At 43.6% G+C, this 24,046-nt stretch overlaps 2 protein-coding genes across 6 annotated transcripts in view; one reads left to right on the top strand and one right to left on the bottom strand.

Annotated features, from left to right (window-relative positions):
- RTN4 (reticulon 4) overlaps positions 1-5,813 on the top strand; it is a 66,359-nt gene extending 60,546 nt beyond the window's left edge. For all 4 annotated transcript variants that reach the window (XM_060026605.1, XM_060026606.1, XM_060026607.1 and 1 more), the window contains 4 exons: positions 3,372-3,441; positions 4,087-4,133; positions 4,318-4,376; positions 4,812-5,813. In XM_060026605.1, the coding sequence (XP_059882588.1) occupies positions 3,372-3,441; positions 4,087-4,133; positions 4,318-4,376; positions 4,812-4,854 (219 nt within the window). In that variant the 3' untranslated portion in view covers positions 4,855-5,813. The remainder of the gene's footprint in view (positions 1-3,371; positions 3,442-4,086; positions 4,134-4,317; positions 4,377-4,811) is intronic.
- Positions 5,814-5,933: 120 nt separating this feature from the next.
- EML6 (EMAP like 6) overlaps positions 5,934-24,046 on the bottom strand; it is a 319,300-nt gene continuing 301,187 nt past the window's right edge. For both annotated transcript variants that reach the window (XM_060027575.1, XM_060027574.1), the window contains 10 exons: positions 18,352-18,560; positions 17,388-17,545; positions 16,615-16,729; positions 14,940-15,128; positions 13,468-13,640; positions 12,863-13,025; positions 11,190-11,293; positions 10,344-10,497; positions 9,843-9,943; positions 5,934-7,945 (listed from right to left, as the gene is read on the bottom strand). In XM_060027575.1, the coding sequence (XP_059883558.1) occupies positions 7,789-7,945; positions 9,843-9,943; positions 10,344-10,497; positions 11,190-11,293; positions 12,863-13,025; positions 13,468-13,640; positions 14,940-15,128; positions 16,615-16,729; positions 17,388-17,545; positions 18,352-18,560 (1,523 nt within the window). In that variant the 3' untranslated portion in view covers positions 5,934-7,788. The remainder of the gene's footprint in view (positions 7,946-9,842; positions 9,944-10,343; positions 10,498-11,189; positions 11,294-12,862; positions 13,026-13,467; positions 13,641-14,939; positions 15,129-16,614; positions 16,730-17,387; positions 17,546-18,351; positions 18,561-24,046) is intronic.

A 24,046-nucleotide genomic window follows, 5' to 3' on the forward strand; every position in this document is an offset into this window, starting at 1 on the left:
TGAAAATGTCAGAATTGCTAAAGTAATTTCTGAAATTCTGTTAAACGCCCTCCTCCCATTTTCCTTAAAAATGCCTCCCCACCCCACAGAGACATCATCTAATAAAAATATCTGCAGAGCTTTTCAATGAGATATGTATGTGATATGCACTTAAATTGAATTCCCTTTTCCCCTGGACAAAAGACAAACAAGACATGGCCCTTGCCCTCTTCCGCTAAGTACTTACTAGACCTCCATTGTACTTTGCCCCTCTTTCCTCCAGTCTCATTAGTGCCTAAAGAGAGACGAGCCTTTGACTTCCTCAGTTAATATGCATTGGCTGCAGTGTTGCCAAGAATTTGCCATAGAAGAGTACAGAATTTGTAGGTTTAAAGTGTTTATTGACCTTTTCCCTGCCTCTTTGTAATAGCATGTACATTCATGACCATTAATAAATGATTACTCTGTAAATGGTTTTACTATATAGCAGAGCAGAGATTCTGGAGTCAGATAAACCTGAGATCACTGTCACCTCTAGTCTGGCAACTTGCTTAATCTTTCTGTGTCTTGGTTTTCTCTTCTATGGGGATAATAACAGTATTTAACTTTTGGGGTTATGATGAGATTAACTGACCTAATGTATGTTCAAAAATTTGTTAGCTGCTGTTGTTATTGACAGTTTTAGTAATTGTGCGATTGCTAGATGCTGGTTCTTAACGCCTTTCTTTTCTGATGGTGTGTTCTCTGGAAACCCTTACCCAATATTTTCGTTTTGGGCCCCTGAAGTGTTAAATTTTCTCCAAACTTAGCTGCAACATTTAAAAATTCTGTGATAGCACATAAAAATGTGAATTTCTGGTCTCTCTCTTTAAATGGGAAAATTTGGCAACATTAGCCTGGAATACTTGCTCGGCAACAGTCTGTGGAGCTGGATTTTGTGTGTGTTCCTTGAGAGGGAGGATGCACATATCTGCCTCAGTCCGTACCAAGGCTCCCTCATGTGTTTATGTCACCTGCCTGGCCCCATAGACCTTTGAAGCCGCCCTCTGTTCCTCTCTTTGTGTCTGGATAGTCTGGCTTTTAGAAAGAGTGTCCTCCAAGAGGCAAGTCTAGTGATATTTGAGCCCCTTAGATCACCTAGGTGTGAGGTCTTGGGTTTCTTTGTGGCTTTGGAGTGCAGCCTTGTCGGTGACTTAATGACCAAATTAGGACTTATTTCTAGCTTGTGTGTTAGTTTCTGAATTTTGTTATGGTAAGGGTGTCTTTATTGCTAAAGCAATTTCTTCTAAAATGTAGAAGGTCGACTCTTCCGTGTCGACTTGTGGATGGTGATGGATGAAAATAGCTCTGTTACTCTATGGTAAACTTGCTCAAGTGCAGCAGTTATATTTAGCTTTTGCAATAGGAGTCTAAAACTATGTGAGAGGGAAAAGGCTTGCTAACTGGAGTCATGCTTCAAACCGTTCTATCAGTGGTTTCATAGTGGTTGCAAAGACCCAGGGCAGCATTTAATTTTTGATTTTCAATTGATGAGTGCTAAGAAGGCTTGATATTTGCTCACTTGAACATTAAATTCAGTGTAGGGGTAAGCAGAGTGTTGCTCTTTGTAGAACTGACAGTTGCTGCAGGAATCCAAAGTGTCTTCCTAACCTGCAGTAAATATAATTACTAGAGTCTGAATACTTTAATTACCGCTCAGTACCCAGCTCATAGTAGGCATTCAATCAGATTTTGTTGAGTGAATGAACACATGGACAAAGATATGCTTTAGATAAGGGTTAGCAAACTACTGTCTGACCGGCCCATGGCCTGTTTTTGTACAGCCTGGGAGCTAGGAATAGTTTTTATGTTTTTAAAGGATAATATTTAAAGAATATGTGACAGAGATCCCTTGTGGCCCACAAAACCGAAAATGTTTATTATCTTACTGTCTTTCTTTACAGAAAAAGTTTGCTGATCCCTGCTTTAGATGATGGACGTGTGCTAACTCCTCTCTCCTCTCCTTCTTTTCATATATACTGTTATTGGTACCTAAATAGTTGTACATGGTGGCATCGTGGTGGTGTGTGTGACCTACTTAATTAAATATGGCAGAGAGATTGCCAGACACATGAAGGTTCTTAATAGGAAGCAAAGGAACTGCTCCTGCTGAATGTTTAATAAAATCTGGACTGACTTTGTGTTTATAAGTCTTCAAGAACTTCTCTGAACATGGCATTGAGTTTTTACTATATGATGTCGCCAAGAACTGGAAGAAAACTTTGAAATCCTCTTTTTCAACCATTCATGAGTAAACTAAAGTATGTAGAGGAAATAAAGGACTTCTCAAAATGAAATCACTTTTTGGAAACAAGGCCTTTCCCAAACTGCTGTATTTAATGATTAAAAAAAAAAAAATCCCAGATTTTGAGACCAGATTACTAAAATAGGAGAGTTTAGTCAGTTCACTGCAGTCCCCAGTCCCCTGGAGGAGACAGTGAAATATGATATATGAGTGAAGTATTACCTCAACTTGGGCAAGTTACTACACTCTATTTTTTTAGTGTCTGCATCTCCTGTGGTAATGATAGCAGTGCCTACCTTATAAAGTTATTAGGAGGAATAAATGAGTTTGTAAAGCATTTAAAACAGTGCCTGGCACTAATATGGTAAGAACTGGATTAGTGTTTGCTAAATAAATAAAGAAGGCAGTGGCTAAAAGAATAATAACGGTCAATTTTATTAATAGGTATAAAAGTTAGAGGAGTCCTCATTCCAAGGGGTCCTCATAATGTCTGAATTATTCAGCTCATACAGATCTTGAATCACTTAACTTGTTAGTACTTTAAAATCAGTTTTAATAGCTAATTCTCATGATAGCTTTCCAGTCTTCCCATTTAGAAGCTAAGTGCTATAGGTGGTGTACCTTTGGTATGTTTTCTGATCTCAGAGAAAACAGAATCAACTATTTGGTAGTGTAGTCCAGAGAAAAATGAATTGAGTCTATTAATTGTTTTAATTAGATTCAGAAATTCCTGAATGGAGACTGGCAACTTAGAAGTGAAATACCCATATTATTTTACCGAGTCTCCAAGGAGTATGCCTCTATTAGTTTGGCATTTAGATGGGTTGCTTTTATTTGAAGGCTTAATTAAGAAACTTTATTTGGGGACTTCCCCGGCGGTCCAGTGGTTAAGACTTTGCCTACCAATGCAAGGGGTGCGGGTGGTTCAATACCTGGGCGGTGGAGCTAAGATCCCACATGCCTCCTGGCCAAAAAAAAATATAAAACAGAAGCAATATTGTAACAAATTCAATAAAGACTTTAAAGATGGTCCACATCAAAAAAAAATCATTAAAAAAAAACTTTACTTGAATTTTGTTTTTAAGTGGCTAATGTTATTTTCTTATAGTTTGCAGTGTTGATGTGGGTATTTACCTATGTTGGTGCCTTGTTCAATGGTCTCACGCTACTGATCTTGGGTAAGTCTACAAAACCATTGGAATGAGAAATTACAAAAAAGATGGGGGACTATCCCTGGCGGTCCAGTGGTTAAGACTGTGCTTCCACTGCAGGGGGTGCGGGTTCGATCCCTGGTCAGGGAACTAAGATCTCACATGCCACACAGCACAGCCAAAAAAAAAAAAAAGATGGTGTGCAAGGAGCTTAAAGACATTTTAGTGGAGAATATCCTTATATTATAGGAAAAATAGAGGATATAGGTTAGAGATTGTGATCTCTTTAAATAAATTGCTAATACTGATACTGTTTATGGAAAAGCCACTTTACTTCCTGAAGACTACTCCAACTAACAGTGATAAACCAGGTCAAGGGTGGCCTTATTTGATGGTGCAGTCATAGATCTAACTAACCAAGACCAGGGATGCCTGTATTTTATAAAGTCTGCGTGATGTGATTTGAAGCCAGGAATGGTTCCTGCAGCCTCCCTTGGTTACTTCATTGCCCTGTGGTGGCTCCCCACCAGCAGGTGCATCCAGGAGCCTTGTGTCTTCCTCATTAGGAACACTTCTGACTATCTCAAGAGTGCTGCCGGTTTGATGGCTTTGTAGTGTTTGTTCCCTAAATCATACCAGTCTGTTTTAAAGGTTGTGTATTTCCTTTTTCAGCTCTGATTTCACTCTTCAGTGTTCCTGTTATTTATGAACGGCATCAGGTAATTTAACTGCAGATTTCAGAATACAGAGCACACGCTCTTATATGGAACTTAGAAATGGATCAGTGCCAGTTTCCAAAGCCTTATAAAAATGAGAAATGTGGTTTCTTAAGCCTTTAATATGTTTAATAAGATTTTTTAGCAATGGTAATTTTCTAGTAACTTCTTTCTACCTCTCTTTCAGGCGCAAATAGATCATTATCTAGGACTTGCAAATAAGAATGTTAAAGATGCTATGGCTAAGTAAGTATTTAAAATCTTTTTTTAACACTAAGGATAGGTGTACTGACTTTGACAACAGCGCAGTATTCTCATATTTAAGACATAATGAGTAGTCAATTTCAATCAGACCTAAAGTGTGACAGAGTTGCCAAAAGATTTTTTTTTCTAACATTTGGATCATTAATTTCTTATTACTTATATATATATATATATATATATATATATATATATATATATACATATAATACTTATATGTATTTAAGGCTTTAAGTCTAATTTGTAAGGCCAGGGTGGCAAAATTATAGCTCATAGTTTGACAGCCTTAGGATTTTATTTCTTGTATAAGCTGAGCAATGTACAAGTAATTCTTGAATTAATTAGTTAAGAAGCAGAAAACAAAATATTAAAATTCCAAAATATTTACACTAACCTTTTCCCCCTCCTTTTCATTTGTAGAATCCAAGCAAAAATCCCTGGATTGAAGCGCAAAGCGGAATGAAAAAACCTGAAATAATTAACAGTAGGAGTTTAAAGGGGATATTCATTTGATTCCATGGGCGGGGGGAGGGGTCAGGGAAGAATGAAGCCTTGACATTGCAGTGCAGTTTCACAGATCTTTATTTTAGCAACACAGTATCTGAGGAAAAGTGACCTGTCTTGACTGCCCTGTGTTCATCATCTTAAGTGTTGTAAGCTGCTATGTATGGATTTAAACAGTAATCATATTTGTTTTTCCTGTATGAGGCACTGGTGAATATAAAAGATCTGAGGAAGCTGTATATTATTATACTTTGTTGCAGGTAGTCTTGCTGTATTTGGGGAATTGCAGAGAAAGTGGAGCTGAAAAAATAACCCTTTTCACAGTTTGTGCACTGTGTATGGTCTGTGTAGATTGATGCAGATTTGCTGAAATGAAATGTTTAGACGAGATCATACCACCAAAGCAGGAGTGAAAAGGCTCGCCTCGCTGGTATGTTCTAGGTGTATTGTGAATTTTACTGTTATATTAATTGCCAATATAAGTAAATATAGATTATATATCTATCTATATATAGTGTTTCACAAAGCTTAGCCCTTCTACCTTTCCAGCTGCCCCACAGTGCTTGATATTTCAGTCGTTGGTTTCATGTGTGTAGTTCCAAAGCACATAAGCTAGAAAAAGAACATATATTTCTAGGAGCACTACCATCTGTTTTCAACATGAAACGATGCCATGCCAATAGAACTCCTCAACATAAACTTCATCACACAGTCTTACTGTAGTTAATTTTGTCACAAACCCTGGACTGAAATCTAATGCTTCCAAAAGTGTTGTTTGCAAATATCAAACATTGTTATGCAAGAAATTATAAAATGACGATTTATACAATTGTGGTTTAAGCTGTACTGAACTAAATCTGTGGAATGCATTGTGAACTGTAAAAGCGAAGTATCAATAAAGCTTATAGACTTAAAATATGTTTGGTATTTTGGTTTCCTGAACGTGCTGCAGATCAAAATGGTAGACTTCACTTCCACGCGTGTGCGGTGGCTTGTACTTTCAGAAAGATTTTAAGCTCAGAGTACAGCTACATTTATTTTGAAAACCTAAAGAACAATTTATATAATCAAATTTATTTGACACATACCAAAATGTTTTTTTAAATATTTTTATACTTTGATAATTGAAAATACATGCACCAATATTTTAACCTAGAATACAGTGCAGGATTTATGAACATACGTAAAATCATACCATATAAATGTTTACAAATCAGATTTAAGAACTTTTCTTGACACACAGACACTATTGCTTTTTAAATATAGTGAACATATCCTCATTGATCAATTTATTGTTTTTCACGTGGTTATTCAATGCAGGATCCGATCAGTATGAAAGGTCAGTGGTACAATATAGGCAGACGTGGTTATCACTCAGCATCACCAGTCACATGGTTACAGAACACAGAATTAGGGCTGCATAGGGACTCTAACTGTGGGCCCAACAACCTATCAGTGGATTAATGTAAGGCATTAATAAATTGGCATATAAAAATAGCTTAATGAGTGATCTAATCCATTTAGAATGCTGAAGCACTTCTGTGGTAAATGTTAATCTATTTAATTGAAAATGCTTCGTTTCACCTTTCCTGTAAACTGACAACTGCAAATAGCCAATGACTCAAGATGCAGAATTTTTTAGTTCACTGACTAGAAGGACGAATCGGTACATGTGCTCAGAGTCCCAGTCCCTCACTCACCAGCCTGCCTTCCTGAGCGTGCCGTCAGCCCTCGCCGTTGTCAGCGCTCGGCCAGGTGTCAAGTACGATGGACGTGGTTTAGGATGCCTTCTGGTTTTGCTGGCCAAGTCGCATCCTATCATCCAGCCAACTCTGAGGAACTCTAAACTAGATGATTTTGTTTTATAATCTTGAGTTGTCAAATATTATTTGGGCTTAGGAATTTGTTCGGCAAAGAGTTTTTAAAAATCCAGACTTGACCTATGTAGTTCACGTGACACTAATCACTGGGGCCAAGTCCACCCCACGCTGGGAGTGGTAAACCCAGCACAGCCTCAGGTCGCCTCAGTTATCACCATTTAGGTTTAACGAGATAAATCAGCTCACCTTCCTGGACCTACTTGAACTTTTTTTTTTTTTTCCCTTCTGTTCTGTAGTAGAGGTTTGTTTTATTTGAAGTGTTTTGGATGTTGTGGGTTTGGCACTCAATATGATGAAAACCGGTTCTACCCACCCACCCTCCGACTCCTGAATTTAAGTTTCTTTGCTGCTCAACTTCAAATAGCCACTGTTTCCCAGGCAGGTAACTGATGTCTTTCATTTAGGAAGCATTGACCTAAATACCTGACCTGGGTGGCAGAGCAGGAGTCTGCTGAGGGTCCTGTAGCCCTCCTCAGTTTTGACGTTTTAGCACCATATGTAGAAAGGAGACAATCTGTGGGAGGGGAGACAGCAGCCCACACACCTGGAAGCTTTCAAAGGCACTTAATGGATATAAAACTCTGCAAATGAAACGTTAAAAAATTAAGTGTCTCAACTTGTTTATACATGGCTCATTTGGTTTTGAAAGCTAAATGTGGAGAACAGAGGCTATCGATATTTCTAGTTCAGTGAATCTAACTTACGCTGTCCTGTTCAACTTCCTTAATTGTAAAAATGAACATTTTTAAAGTATATAGAAACGTACTAGCAAAACATCTTTTGTAAAAGTTTTGATGCAAATCAAAAGCTACATATTGGTTAGGGTAACTGAGGCTTTAAATTTTGTTAGTGGGCTACATTGTCAGATAGGATTTCTTTGTCAGTGTAGTTAGTACGTATAGTTTTTGGTCTCAGGAACAGAGGCAAGCAGTCTTAACGTGTTAGAACTGACCTTCCTTTTTGGCCTGACGGTTTTGGAGATTCCAGGCGATGGGCGCCGTCACACCACTTCACTAGCACTTGGAGCTTGTACGGCCTGCGGTGTCGTAGGCCTTTCCCAGCAGCTGGCGGCCAGGAGGCACCTCATCACTGCCTCCGCGGTGGCTGGCGGTGGCAGCAGCAATAAAGTAAGAGGACTCTGGCACTTCCAGGCATCGCCACACGAACACACTGAAAAGGCAGACCAAACAGTCATTTTGCAGGGCTGGACATCATGCTTTTGTCAAGTGAGAAAAACCAACTTTGCCAAGTGCTCCGGAGTCAAGCCCAGGTGGTGTAGTGAACATTTGGATTTCAATTTCAAAAAAACCAGGGATCTTGCCACCAATTAAAGGTCTGTTGCTTTCTTAAAAGGTCTATTGTTTTTTGTTTCGTTCGGCTCTTTCAGCAGCCTGCGTGTCCCTTCTGAACGGGAGGACTTCTGGCAGCCTGACTTCACACTATCTCTCTTGTTACTACTGAAAAGGTTTTATCAGCTCCACTCGAGTAGGAGAGCCCTTCCTGGTGCTCAGCACAGGGCCAGGGATCGTGGTAGGCTCCCATGACTGCAAAGGCCAAGGGGGCCCTGCACTGGAAAGGTGACGTCTAAGCCTTTTTTAGTAATCAAGCGTCCCCTCGTATCTCCTGGGGACGAGTTCGCTTATGTCTCCCGGTGCTCGCCTGTTCACAGTTTGGCGGATGCTGCTTTGAATGGGGGTTTGCGCCCCACAGGGAGCTGCTGTCAGTACTATCTCAAGGGCTCTAAGTGCCAGCAGCGGTTGGCACAGCAGCCTGGAGACGGGTGCTCCCAGGCAGGCCATCAGAAAGCATCTTTTGGGGCCATTTTCTACACAGTGCTTTTGGGTAGGAAGTGGGCTGAAATGCTCTTCAGGTGCCTTTTCCACAACCTCAGACCACTAAAAATAAATCTGGAATGCATGCATTTCTTCTTGATCCCCCCGCCAGGAGTTCTGCCTGGGCTGAACAGAAACCAATATTCACGTTTTGATAAAGCCCTTCAACTACATTAGATGAGGAGAAGCTGAGTGACTTGGAATGACCTCATCCTGTTGCTCCACGCTCCAAATAAGAAACGCCCTCTGTGGAGGGACAGGAGAAAGCTGCTTTCTTGGAAGTGCTGATGTCATCTCTGGAGCAGGCTGGTAGGGGTCCTTCCAAAAGGCACTGGAAGACCAGCCATGCCTCACAGGACAATGGGCCTGTTTCACAGTGAGCAGTGGTTAAGGTCAGGAGCAGCCCTGGCTCAGGAATCCACATAGCTGGCTGAGGTTCTCCTGCTACTAAATAGCACTGGCCCTAACGGCTTCACCCCTTATCTGATCTCATGTGTATAAACGGGTAACACGGGTCCTGCTCGTTTCTCGGGGTGACTGAGGCTCAGTATTACTATTTTTAAACCTCTCGGTTGTGGATTAATGATCCACGTTAAGAACTCTGGTGATGAATTGGAAGTTCTGAGTTAAAAGGCCTATGGATCAAGGTCATTCTAACCTCCTGATTATATGCAGTGGACGCCGTGGGCTGTCCAACAGCTCCTACTGGAATCAGTATCTTGGGCCTCTCACCACCTGCCCCTCCAGCCAGCAATGCTCAGAGTAGCTGTTGCATGCCGTTGGCTTCTCACCAATCCCAGGACAGCTCTAGTGGGGACAGAGTCCCATCAAGAATTGGGTTGGGGGCTTCCCTGGTGGCGCAGTGGTTGAGAGTCCGCCTACCGATGCTAGGGGACATGGGTTCGTGCCCCGGTCCAGGAAGATCTCACATGCTGTGGAACGACCGGGCCCGTGAGCCATGGCCACTGAGCCTGCGCGTCCGGAGCCTGTGCTCCGCAACGGGAGAGGCCACAGCAGTGAGAGACCCGCGTACCGCAAAAAAAAAAAAAAAAGAAGTGGGTTGGGAGTCACCAGAGACTAAAGCCCTTCTACTTAGAAAGTCGTCACTGGATCTCTGGTTCACTGTCCCACCTCAGCCCCTCCACGTGCCCCTGTGAGGAGCTGACACCTGAGGTGGGGATGGGAAGGGGTGAAGGCTAGGCCTGGGAGCAGAGCTAGAAGAATCAGGCTGGTACCTGCAGTCATCTCCTCCAGTGCTGACCACGTACTTGTCGTCATGAGAGAAACGGATGTTTGTCACGTGAGCCGAGTGACCGAAGTAACGCTTATGCTTGGCCTGTGAGCAAAAGTGAATGGAAGTGATTAAGAGACCCTGTTTCTTCAGCCACCATGGACCACTTCCAGGACTCAGTTCCCCCATCCTAGGACCTCCCTTCACCCATGGGATGCCCGTTGGGTCTGAACATCTCTGTGAGCAAGCCCTTCACTGGCTTCCTGCCTCATTCCTGCCCCACTTGTGGCCACTCTGTCCCCCCTCCATCCTCCTGGCTTCCAGGACTTCCCCTCCTGAGGGAGAGGAAAAGGTTAGGTGTTGCCAAGTCTCCCCAGGGCTGTGACAAGATTCCTCTTGTTCTAGATTCTAGATGGCCGTGTAGATGTGGCCACGATTTCCAGCCGACTGCAGAAGATCAGCCAGCCTGAAGGCAGTGCAGGGAGTTACTCTAAGGAAAACTCACAAATTTCTCTGTGCATGGGAAATCAAAGAGCTTCACGAGCCCAAAGTCGTCTCCCGTGACAATGTTCAGGCCAGCGTGGGTCACACACGCGCAGTTGACATCAGCCTTGTCTGCGTTTCGTGGCCAGATGCCAATGACTTCGTCTCCCAGAATGCTGTTCCAATAGGAAGAGGTGTGAGACGGGTGGGAAGGCTTCGTGCAGTCAGGCACCCTCTCCCAGGAACGAGAGGGGAGTTCAGCGTGGTCACGCAGCTTCTCTGGCAGGACGGCACCTGTCCCCTCCCCCTCTGAATACCTGCCCCAGCTCCTACTATTCTCTGCCCCAGTCCCTTTCACCCTAAAAAGAAAAGTTACCTCCATCTTTGATTCTCTCCCTCTTCCCTACGATGCTTCTGAGTATATGTAGCTTGGGAGAAGTGCGGGGCTCTCCAAGCTCACGGGTTGGTGGCCTCTTTTCCCTTGACGTGGCAGGGCCCTGCTGCTTACCCTGCTACCCGGCACTGCCGGCCCTCCCTCTCCCTCCCAGGGATTGCAGGAGGCCTCACTATACCGCAGGGGGTCTGGCCAAGAGCTGGGGGATGGTTTCCCTTTGAACTTGCTAGATGGGGTTGGGGACGAGTAGGACAGATTACACAAAAAGAGGGACTTTGCATTTCAAAAGCCCAGGTCAGACCAAAGCCAGCGGCCCAGACTGGGAGCAAGAGGCCTCCCGCCCTGACCCCACAAAGGAAAGAGCTCTGTCTCTAAGCTGCTTCGGATCCCAGCCACACACAAACTTGGAGGCTGAGGCTGGGACAAGAGTCTCCCTTGTGACCTTTTCCTCCAGAAGAGCTTTCCTCCAGTCACCTTGTCCAGGAGGCCCAGGTGATCTTCTCAATGACCGTGGCTTCGGTGACCTGCTTCCCCAGGGGGACCTCATGCACCTGGCGCTTGTAGGCTCCTGTTGACACCTGCAAGTGGGAAGCAGCCAGGCCTATCAACTTTCTTTCCCGTCCAAAGGACTCCCCTTTGGGTGTATTGCTTCCCAACCTCTGCATCCCCAGGACTTTTCACCAAACCCAAGCTCAGCTCCAGGCTGCAAAGCCTGTGGTCAGCCCGCGGCAAAGTTCACATAAGCAGGGCATTTTTCCCTCCGATTTCTTGCTATTTTCCAAAGTTCTACGGCAGCTTCTCCAAGTGTGGTTCTTGAGCGGCAGCATCAGCCTCGGCTGGACACTGATTAGAGATGCACATTCTTGGGCCCCACCCTAGACCCCCCTAGTCAGACAATCTGAGGGCGGGGCCCAGCAGGCTTTCACAAAGCCTTCAGGTGATTCTGGTGCGCGCTCACGTTTGGGAACCCCTGTTCTCAGAGAACCAAGGTCCTGTGCAACAGAGCTGAGGCAAGTCTTCTTATGGACAGCAGCTGACGGAGATGATTTCTGAAGTATTAGGACCTGATCCTGGCTTCTCTGGGAAACTTCTAGAGGCAACTGATCATTTTCCAGCCAACGGCCACTGCCTCCATCGCCAGCCCCCTCCCTCCCTGGGGTGCTAGACCAGCCACCCCAGATATCCCTGCTGTACAGGGATGAGCCGAGATCTTTCCCACATCAGGGCCTTCATGCAGAAGGCCTGGAACCATGTTCCCACCCCCCTTGGGTGGCTGACTCCTACACACCCTGCAGACCTCAGCTTAAACAGCACCATACGGAGAGGATGTCAGTGCATCTATTTAACAGTCAGTGCCTGTTAAATGCTCCCGCAGGGCGCTGACCTTTTCCTTCTCGGCACATAATCACAATTTGTAGTTATAGGTATATTTTGTGATGATTTGTTTAATGCTCGTCTTGTCCAGGACAAGGCAAGTTCCAGGAGAGCAGGGACCAGGCCCATTTCATACACCCAAAAGCCTGGCGTAGCGCCTGGTTCAGTCCACACTTGATGAATGAAGTGTCCTCTCTCCTCTCACAAAGGCTACCCGACTCCAGGCTGGCTCACAAATGCATAATATTTGTTCAAAGTGCTGGAGAAATCACTGTTCTATTTTCAGCTCTAAGTGCCAAGAGTGGGAGCCCTTGCGATCCCTCCCCGCTTGTCAGCCTCCCCGGGGGCCAGTGATGGGCTCTCACTCCAGGCTGGCTGACTGGAGTCTGAGTCCCGAGTTGGAGGGACCACACTGCCCATGGGATGTGGAATTGAGATGAGTAAGTGTAAGAAGCAACACAGGCTTCCGTGCAGCCCCAGAGAACTAGGAATTAGGACGCCTTGAAGGGGTGGTGGTGAGAGGAGGCTCAAGATGATTAGGGCTTGTTTCCCGCTTTCCTACTGAAGAATAAGTACTATTTTAAATTCTATTCAACTTCCTTAAGTTCTCTAAGCCTCTGTTTCTTCATTTATAAAATAGGGAAACTAACAGTACTTAAACAGTTCCAGTGAACACATTTCCTGACACAGAGTAAGCACTAATTTCATAAAAGCCATTGTTTGTAATACTATTATTAACGGTTACCCCAGATATCAGTAAAGCCAAAGCATACCTGGATGTATTTGCCATCCGCGGAAAAATCCATCTGAATGACAAAGCTTGGGATATCTTTGCAGTAGCCGATGCGGTTCAGACTCGTGCCCTGAGTGAGGTCATAGAAGTCAACTGTGTGTCCAGAAGAACCAACAGCTAAGAATCTGCTGTCTGGGCTGATTCTAGAAAAAGCAATCCAAGAGCACAGTCCGTGAGGAGGGCTGTGTAGGGCTGGTCAGGCATGAGGTCTGCTCTGGGACAGGCCTCCCAAGCTCAAAGGCAATGAGATCACACGTCATGATTCACGTGTGGTTAGCTTTTCCTAAAGTCTATGGAATTCGACAGCTTCTCTGGATCAAAACCCCCCGTAAGTAAGTAAATGGATGTGTGCAGTCTTTTGTAGAAGGCCTTTTATGAGAAGTTTTTACCACACTCCTATGGAAATTAGCAAAGACATGTCTGAGAACTAATGTGTGAGAGGGTCTCCTTCCATAGTTGGCTCACTGAAAGGGACCCTCTCACAAGTGAGCTCTTCATTCCAGCCATGACCCTCCTGGAACGGGAACCATGGGAGGAAGAATGAATGCCCGCCTTTCTCCTCACTGCCGACTGCCTGCTATGTACCTGATATCTTGGATAGCAGATTTCCGGTCTCGTTTCTTCCCCCAAACTTTCAGGCTGTTCACCAACAAGACGACAAACTCTCCATTCTTCATGCCAATGGCCACCATCTCCCCGTCAGGGCTGTAGGCTGCACACCTGGCCGCGTGGCCCAGGTTCACCTTGTTTAGCAGCTTCTACATTGACACAAAGTAATACCACCTGAGCCCTTGGCCACCTCAGCTGGTCTCCAGGGGAAATCCTGCACCCAGGCCAGAGCAGCCAGGCTGCCTCTAGGGAGGCTCCAAACCGCTTGCTTCTAATAGTAGGTGTCCCTGAGTGGCTGAGGGGGGCAGTATGTTTTGACTGAGCAGCTGGAGAGACAACACGGTTTAGGACAGAGGTTGGCGAACTTTTTCTGTGAATGGGTTGGGAGTAAATATTGTTAGGGTTTGGAGTCCATATGGTCTCTCACAACCAGTCAGCTCTGCCAGTGAGCACAAAGGCAGCCATGGACACCAACATAAACAAAAAGCATGGCTTACTTTGCAGAAACGGGCAGCAGGCAGACTTGACCCTTGGGCTGCAGCTTGCTGACCTCTTGCTCGGGGGAAGAGTTTGAGCTTCAGCATGTGTTAGTTCAGATCCCAGATCCTGGCTCTGTCCCTAGCTGGGTGTGTTTGGGTAAGGTACTTCTCTGTCTTGCCATGTGTAGAGAATCGATATTAGTATTGGTCTTGCAAGGTGTTGTAAGCATTAACGATAGCATATATGAAGCACCGGGCATGTAGTGGGTGTTAATAAACATAATCCTTATGAACTAAGGAGTATAACCACCACACTTAGCCTTCTCCATGTCTGTTCTATGATCCCTACACTGAAAATATGACTGAAACATTTACTAGCCATTTTGTAATGAAACCGAGTATTTTAATTATTAGAACTTAAGTACTTGTTTTACTATCAGCTAAGACTTGGTAACATTAATCTTTCCCCGCCCCCAGATTTCCTATTTGACATTTTTACTCCAGACAAGTTATTTTTTTGAAATTTTTTGTATTTTTAAATTGATTTTCCAAATGCTAAGAGAAACCTTGTTGGGGTTTTGATTGAAATGTTCCATTTGGGAACATTTGACATTTTAAATCATTTTTAGTCTTCCCATCCAGGGAAGACATGATTTATCTCTTTGTTTTTTAGTTTTGTGGGTTCTTTCATGACAAGAGAATAATCATTCTCAATTATATTATTCCTGTACTATAAATATTCATAGATGGATACATAGCTAAAGAGATATATATATAGAATGGGTGTGTGTGAACAGGACTTCTTTTATTATCAGTCCCTCTAACTTAATTGCTGCCCTGTGGCCGATCTCCTGCCCAGCTCCATCCCCCCTTCTGGCCTGACCCTGGCCGAACCTCCCCTCGCCCAGGGCTGTCACTGCTCCGAGGCCCACATGGGGCATCCGAGCCTGGGCAGCGTCGGCCCCTGACCTTGTCAGCCAGGTCCCAGATTCGGGCTGTGCCGTCGTTACTGGCAGAGATGAAGATGTCCTTGGAGGGGTGTGTGGCCAGGCCCCAGATCTCCCCTTCCATGTGTCCATCAATCAGGATGTTGGAAGCAGCATTTTTTTCACCAACTTCAATGATTTCTCCATCCTTGGTTCCCACTAAAATCTTTCCCTGTTGTAATCAAAACACTATTAGAAGAAAGACAAACACTACAGGATCCCACTCATATGAAGTACCTAGAATACTCAGATTCATAGAGACAAAGTAGAATGGTGGTTTCCAGGGACTGGGGAGATGGGGCAAAGGGAGTTATTGTTTATTAGACACTGAGCCCCCGTTTCACAAGACGCAAAATGTTCTGGGGAGGGGTGGTGGTGATAATTGCACAACTATGTGAATGTATTTAATACCACTGAATTGTACACTTAAAAATGGTTAAATGGTAAATTTTATGTTCTCTATATTTTGTCACAATTTAAAATAAAATAATATAAAAAAACACTATTAGAGTAACTTGGGAAAGTGCCTTTGCTGGCACTGGTATTAAAATAGGAAGAGCCAAGAAGTGTTTTGTTCTTAGCCACTGATTTGCCATCCTTAAGCGAGCCCCTCACTTGGCCTGTACTCCCCCCGCCACCTTGGGGAGAGTTCCCCCAGAGCTCTCCATCATCTCGTCTCTGCTGAATGGTCCAGTGATTGCAAGCTCACTGCAGAGCAGGGCAGCCAGTTTCTGCTCTTGGACAGCCCAAACTCTTCCTCAGTTCTTCCTCGCACTGAACAAAATCCATCTCCAGATGACTTCTAGGTTCTGGGCCTCGTTCTGCCTTCATCTCCTGTCTAATTACCCTTCCGGATGATTGTTGTGTATCTATTTAAAAACAAAATCCCCAATTTTCAATTATGTAGACTCCAAATCAGGTTTGCCTTTTTAGTGGAGAGCATCTAGAAAGCAAATTCTTAGACTGATACCAATTCCAAAATATAAATACAAGGTATTAAATAGAGGTTAAGAGATTTGTTTTCAAGTGCTTCAGAATCTCCTGGGGAATTAAAAATAAAGAAGAAGAGAAGGAAAACACACATCAAGGTCAAGGCCCCACTCCCGAGATTCTGACTTGGCGGCTCTGGATACGAGCCTGGATATCCATGTTTAAAAGACAAAAGCAAAACTCCACAGTGGTGTGTGATATTTAGCTCAGGTACAACTTGAAAACCAATGGCTTTGAGTCAGACAGTTTGGCAGTCCTTCCCCTTCCCGGCTGCGTACCCTTGGGCATGGGCAACTACTTAATATCCCTGTGCCTAAAATAACATTGTCTATAATAACAGCAGCTAACATCTACTGACTGTGGCCATGTGCCAGGCATAATGAGAGATGCTGTGCATGTATGATGCATGCAGTCCTAACAACCCGTGTGCTGGACACAGAAAGGATAAGCAACACAGCCAAGGTCACACAGCCAGTTCTACCGGGTGAGTCACACTCTGCACCCAGGTCTCTCTGACTGTGCTAAGCTGCTTCCCCTCTGCACTAAGCCACACCCGGGAGGCTTGTTCTAAGGACTCAACCACTCAGCACAGGGCAAGTGTCCGGCTGGGAAGGTGCTGGACGAATTCTGGGCGTCGCTGGCAAAGGCCCGCCCCACTCGGTGCTCACTTTGCCGCGGCACACGGAGCGCACACACTCCACCAGCTGCCCCGTCTCCAGTTGGAAGGCCCGGCAGCGCTTCATCTCCTGGTCCCACAGTTTCACAGCACCTCCTTCTTTGGTCCTGAAAAAGATCAAGAACTTAGCACGTTAGCCCTCATCCTAAGACCGCCCAGGACCCTCCGCTGCCCTCTCTCCCTGTCATCTCCTCAAGGTCCCATCCCCTCATCCCCAGGCCCAGCAGGACAGACCCTCTGGGGTGGCCCCTTTCATAAGCCCTGCTGATGAGCTACCAGAACCCCTTGAACCTGCAGATTTCCTAGACTGCTTTCAAATGCCACCACCGTGGGAGGAAGGAGAATCGAAACCTAAAAAAATCAAGCTATGTTTTTATTAGATCGAACGACGAAGAGAAATGTCTCTCCCACTTTGCAGCTTGGCTTTCACACGGTCCCGGTCTGCACTGGACGTCCGCCCTCTTCTCACCCCTCCTGCCTCCTCTCAAAGAGCCACTGACAGTAACACCTAATGGACAGCACAGTCACCTGGTCTGTTCGAGAACACCTCTCCGGTTTTTCAACTACCAAGGCACCACCTCTCTGACCCTTACTTCTGAAGCTTCTGACCCAGGGCCCTCTGGGAGAGACGGCAGACTCATCTCCGTGATGCAGAAAAGACAGGAGAGTGAAAATCTGCATTTTCTCCAAGTTGGAGATGCTTCTGTCAGTTTCTCCCAAGACAATCCAAAAAGACCAGTTGTTCCCAGAGGAGTTCGGGCTTACGGCCGCTCTTTTCCACCGGTCACTATGAGCCCATCTCGAAGGGTTGTGTACATTGTGAAGACGGGGCCTGTGTGAGCCTTGGCCACCAGCCGGACAAGGAAGTGGTCCTTCCACACGTAGACGTCGCCGTTGATGGCACCCGTGAAAGTGAGGTTGTTCTGTAAACAAAGGGACACCTTCCACACCAGGACACTTCCTGCAGCCCTCGAGAGGGTTCCCTCCCAGCCACCCACTCCACTGCTAAGGCAGCAGAGCCGGAGAAACATTAACACACTCAAATTGACCTTCTGTGCCAAGGGAAGGCGAAAGAATTCTTAAAAGAGCATATGGTAAGGAAATCACCTAGCTTTGCGGTGTCAGTTTTGGGAACAGTTGATTTCCCCACTGAGCACAGCTCCGCTTTTTAATGCACTTCCATTCTGGGAGCAGCCTCAGGTGACTGCAGAAAAGGGCGGGACCCCAGTCTTCAAGGAGACTTTCCTGGCCTCATCTACAAGGAGGGTAAATCCACACCTGGAGGACCGAGAGCTGGCTGTGTTCCAAAATTTCCCCAGGGGAGCTTGTGTTGGCTGAGGGCAGCCCACAGCCCGTGTGAGGGTGTCAGGGGATTTATGGCACAGGAGGACTGGGGGGAAAGGGATGCTGTCCAGTGGTGGAAATGCCCCTCAGCCTCTGTGGCCATCTAGCCTAGTCGGACAGGCCTGCACGTCAATCTGGCTCTGGAATAATGAAACTCCAGCCCTCGGTCGGGGTCCTGCTTTTTTCTGATTAACATTTTGAGGGGAAAAATACAGTCAACTCACCCATCTGTGCTAAGGAAACAAAATAGTGGTTGCAAATAATCCAGTAAAGGAGATCTGTGGAAATGGCTTCCTTGCTGTTCACAGCTTCTAGGATATACCTGCCCCCCATGCCCATGCCCAGGGGTTCAGGGTCCCGTCAGGAAGCTTCTGCTGAAACTCACAGCACCGAAGGCCACGGAGAGCATCGTCTGCATCTTGGCAGCCTCCATGGACCCGATGACCCCTTTCTTATAAAGCAGGGCACTGCCTGCCAGGGTCCAGAACTTCATGTGCTTGACTCCGACAGACACAAACTGTGTGTCTGAGTCAGGGCGAAACTCCACCACGAATATGCGCTCCAGGTGGCCCCCTCGGCTAGCAACCTTGGCACCTGCGTGGGTGAGAGAGTCTGGTGAGGTGGGTCCTACGCTCCCGGGCCAGGCAGGGGAGCTGCAGCCCAGGACAGAGGGCTCTCTGTCCCAGCAAGGCCCAGGGCACACTTCTGGTTCCTTCTTCAGCCGCCCCCTCCCACCTTCAAACACTACTCCCCGGGTGGGAAAGAGACCTTGTCTGGGAAATTTCCAGAGCAGCAGGTGCTGCTAACAGAACCCCCAACCTAACTCTACCCCGTCCCCACAAGCCACGAGCCACATCCAGGCATCTGTGAACAGAGGAGGAAAGGATGGCCCAGGAGACAGAGGTTTCCAGATACGAGAAAAGGGCAAAACAGCTTAAGGGCATCCCCCGCCTTGCCACCTCCAACAGGATTCACCCCACAGGAAGCCGCAGCCTCCCCACAGTGCCACTGGAGACACATTCCTTCAGACTGTTGTTTTCTCCAAAATTCCTCTGCTTTTAATTTCTTTAAAAAGTTCCCCACATTCCTTTTTCTTTCATGGTTTTTAGGTTTAAAATGCTTACCTTTTATATTACTAGTTCTTTCCCTCAACCTAATTTATTTCTGTTTTTGATTTCTGTCCTGAGTTTTATTTAACCTTTGTCTTAATCAAACCTCAGTTCCACCATTTATCTGTACAACAATTTTGGAAAAATTATTTTAACCTCTCTGTGCCTCAGTTTCCTCATCTGTAAATTGGGGATAATAATAGTTCCCACTTTATAAGGTGTTGTGACGATTAAAAGAATTGATAAAAGGGAAGCCCTTAGAACAGGCTTGGTGCAGTGAGGGTTCTGTAAGCAGTAACTACAGTTAGTTATTTTTATTGCTCTTTTACCTCCTTTTAAAATCTCTGAGCTTCTAGTCTTATCCCATCTATTTTTATCTCATCATTATTTTCCAGTCCTTGAATTTTTAATTTATTTTTTTAACATCTTTATTAGAGTATAATTGCTTTACATTATTGTTAGTTTCTGCTGTATAACAAAGTGAATCAGCTATACATATATATATATATATATATATATATATATATATATATACACCCATATCCCCTCCCTCTTGCGTCTCCCTCCCACCCTCCCTATCCCACCCCTCTAGGTTGTCTCAAAGCACCGAGCTGATCTCCCTGTGCTATGCAGCTGCTTCCCACTAGCTATATACACTACCAAATGTAAAATAGATAAGTTCATGCCACTCTCTCACTTCTTCCCAGCTTACCCTTCCCCCTCTCCGGGTCCTCAAGTCCATTCTCTACATATGAGTCTTTACTCCTGTCTTGCCCTTAGGTTCTTCAGAACCGTTTTTTTTTTTTAAGATTCCATATATATGTGTTAGCATACAATATTTGTTTTTCTCTTTCTGAGTTACTTCACTCTGTATGACAGACTCTAGGTCCATCCACCTCACTACAAATAACTCAATTTCGTTTCTTTTTATGGTTGCGTAATATTCCATTGTGTATATCTGTCACATTTTCTTTATCCATTCATCTGTCGATGGACACTTAGGTTGCTTCCATGTCCTGGCTATTGTAAATAGTGCTGCAGTGAACACTGTGGTACACGACTCTTTTTGAATTATGGTTTTCTCAGGGTACATGCCCAGTGGTGGGATTGCTGGTCACATGGTAGTTCTATTTTTAGTTCTTTAAGGAACCTCCATACTGTTTTCAACAGTGGCTGTAGCAATTTACATTCCCACCAACAGTGCAAGAGGGTTCCCTTTTCTCCACACCCTCTCCAGCATTTATTGTTTGTACATTTTTTGATGATGGCCATTCTGACTGGTGTGAGGTGTTACCTCATTGTAGTTTTGATTTGCGTTTCTCTAATGATTAATGATATTAAGCATCCTTTCATGTGTTTGTTGGCAATCTGTATGTCTTCTTTGGAGAAATGTCTCTTTAGGTCTCCTGCCCATTTTTGGATTGGGTTGTTTGTTTTTTTAATATTGAGCTACATGAGCTGCTTGTATATTTTGGAGATTAATCCTTTGTCAGTTGCTTCATTTGCAAATATTTTCTCCCATTCTGAGGGTTGTCTTTTGGTCTTGTTTATGGTTTCCTTTGCTGTGCAAAAGCTTTGAAGTTTCATTAGGTCCCATTTGTTTATTTTGGTTTTTATTTCCATTTCTTTAGAAGGTGGATCAAAAAGGATCTTGCTGTGATTTATATCATAGAGTGTTCTGCCTATGTTTTCCTCTAAGAGTTTTATGGTGTCTGGCCTTACATTTAGGTCTTTAATCCATTTTGAGTTTATTTTTGTGTATGGTGTTAGGGAGTGTTCTAATTTCATTCTTTTACAGGTAGCTGTCCAGTTTTCCCAGCACCACTTACTGAAAAGGCTGTTTTTTCTCCATTGTATATTCTTGTGTCCTTTATCAAAATTAAGGTGACCATATGTGCGTGGGTTTATCTCTGGGCTTTCTATCCTGTTCCATTGATCTATATTTCTGTTTTTGTGCCAGTACCATACTGTCTTGATTACTGCAGCTTTGTAGTATAGGCTGAAGTCAGGGAGCCTGATTCCTCTGGCTTTCTTTCTCAAGATTGCTTTAGCCATTTGGGGTCTTTTGTATTTCCATACAAATTGTGAAATTTTTTGTTCTAGTTCTGTGAAAAGTGCCATTGACAGCTTGATAGGGATTGCACTGAATCTGTAGATTGCTTTGGGTAGTATAGTCATTTTCACAGTATTGATTCTTCCAATCCAAGAACATGGTATATCTCTCCATCTGTTTATATTATCTTTAATTTCTTTCATCAGTGTCTTATACTTTTCTGCATACAGGTCTTTTGTCTCCTTAGGTAGGTTTATTCCTAGGTATTTTATTCTTTTTTGTTGCAATGGTAAATGGGAGTGTTTCCTTAATTTCTCTTTCAGATATTTCATCATTAGTGTAGAGGAATGCAAGAGATTCCTGTGCATTGATTTTGTATCCTGCTACTTTGCCAAATTCATTGATTAGCTCTAGTAGTTTTCTGGTAGCATCTTTAGGATTCTCTATGTATAGTATCATGTCATCTGCAAACAGTGACAGCTTTACTCCTTCTTTTCCGATTTGGATTCCTTTTATTTCTTTTTCTTCTCTGACTACTGTGGCTAAAACTTCCAAAACTATGTTGAATAATAGTGGTAAAAGTGGGCAACCATGTCTTCTTCTTGATCTTAGTGGAAATAGTTTCAGTTTTTCACCATTGAGAATTATGTGGGCTGTGGGTTTGTCATATATGGCCTTTATTATGTTGAGGTAAGTTCTCTCTATGCCTACTTTCTGGAGAGTTTTTATCAAAATGGGTGTTGAATTTTGTCGAAAGCTTTCTCTGCATCTATTGAGATGATCATATGGTTTTTCTCCTTCAATTTGTCAATACGGTTTATCATATATATGGATTTGCCTATATTGAAGAAACCTTGCATTCCTGGGATAAACCCCACTTGATCATGGTGTATGATCCTTTTAATGTGCTGCTGGATTCTGTTTGCTAGTATTTTGTTGAAGATTTTTGCATCTATGTTCATCAGTGATATTGGCCTGTAGTTTTCCTTCTTTTCAACATCTTTTTCTGGTTTTGGTATCATGGTGATTATGGCCTCATAGAATGAGTTTGGGAGTGTCCCTCCCTCTGCTATATTTTGGAAGAGTTTGAGAAGGATGGGCTTAGCTCTTCTCTAAATGTTTGATAGAATTCGCCTGTGAAGCCCTTTGGTCCTGGGCTTTCATTTGTTAGAAGATTTTAAATCACAGTCTCAATTTCAGTGCTTGTGATTGGTCTGTTTATATTTTCTATTTTTTCCTGGTTCAGTCTTAGAAGGTTGCGTTTTTCTAAGAATTTGTCCATTTCTTCCAGGTTGTCCATTTTATTGGCATACAGTTGTTTGTAGTAATCTCTCATGATCCTTTGTATTTCTGCAGTGTCAGTTGTTACTTCTCCGTTTTCATTTCTAATTCTGTTGATTTGAGTCTTCTCCCTTTTTTTCTTGATGAGTGTCGCTAATGGTTTATCAATTTTGTTTATCTTCTCAAAGAACCAGCTTTTAGTTTTATTGATCTTTGCTTTTTCATTTATTTCTGATCTTTATGATTTCTTTCCTTCCGCTAACTTGGGGTCTTTTTGTTCTTCTTTCTCTAATTGCTTTAGGTGTAAGGTTAGGTTGTTTATTTGAGATGTTTCTTGTTTCTTGAGGTAGGATTGTATTGCTCTAAACTTCCCTCTTAGAACTGCTTTTGCTGTTTCCCATAGGTTTTGGGTCGCCGTGTTGTCATTGTCATTTGTTTCTAGGTATATTTTGATTTCCTCTTTGATTTCTTCAGTGACCTCTTGGTTATTTAGTAGTGTATTGTATAGCCTCCATGTGTTTTTTTTTTTTTTTTTTACAGTTTTTTTCCTGTAATTGGTATCTTGTCTCATAGTGTTATGGTCAGAAAAGATACTTGATATGATTTCAATTTTCTTAAATTCACCATGGTTTGATTTGTGACCCAAGATATGATCTATCCTGGAGAATATTCCATAAGAACTTGAGAAGAAAGTGTTTTCTGTTGTTTTTGGATGGAATGTCCTATAAAAATCAATGAAGTCCATCTTGTTTAATGTGTCATTTAAAGCTTGTGTTTCCTTATTTATTTTCATTTTGGTTGACCTGTCCATTGGTGAAAGTGGGGTGTTAAATTTCCCTACTATAATTGTGTTACTGTCGATTTCCCCTTTTATGGCTGCTAGGATTTGCCTTATGTACTAAGGTGCTCCTACATCGGGTGCATAAATATTAAAAATTTTATATCTTCTTCTTGGATTGATCCCTTGATCATTATGTAGTGTCCTTCTTTGTCTCTTGTAATAATCTTTATTTTAAAGTCTAGTTTGTCTGATAAGAGGACTGCTACCCCAGCTTTCTTTGATTTCCATTTGCAAGGAATATCTTTTTCCATCCCCTCACTTTCAGTCTGTATGTGTCCCTAGGTCTGAAGTGGGTCTCTTGTAGACAGCATATATATGGGACTTGTTTTTGTATCCATTCAGCCAGTCTATGTCTTCTGGTTGGAGCATTTAATCCATTTACATTTAAGGTAATTATCAATACGTATGTTCCTATTACCATTTTCTTAATTGTTTTGGGTTTGTTATTGTATGTCTTTTCTTTTTCTTGTGTTTCCTGCCTAGAGAAGTTCCTTTAGCATTTGTTGTAAAGCTGGTTTGGTGGTGCTGAATTCTCTTAGCTTTTGCTTGTCTGTAAAGGTTTTAATTCTCTGTCGAATCTGAATGAGATCCTTGCTGGGTAGAGTAATCTTGGTTGTAGGTTTCTCCCTTTCATCACTTTAAATATGTCCTGCCACTCCCTTCTGGCTTGCAGAGTTTCTGCTGAAAGATCAGCTGGTAACCTTATGGGGATTCCTTTGTATGTTATCTGTTGCTTTTCCCTTGCTGTTTATAATATTTTTTTTATATTTAATTTTTGATAGTTTGATTAATATGT

This window comes from Delphinus delphis, chromosome 12 (assembly GCF_949987515.2).
Source record: "Delphinus delphis chromosome 12, mDelDel1.2, whole genome shotgun sequence".
In the NCBI taxonomy this organism is placed as follows: Eukaryota; Metazoa; Chordata; class Mammalia; order Artiodactyla; family Delphinidae; genus Delphinus; species Delphinus delphis.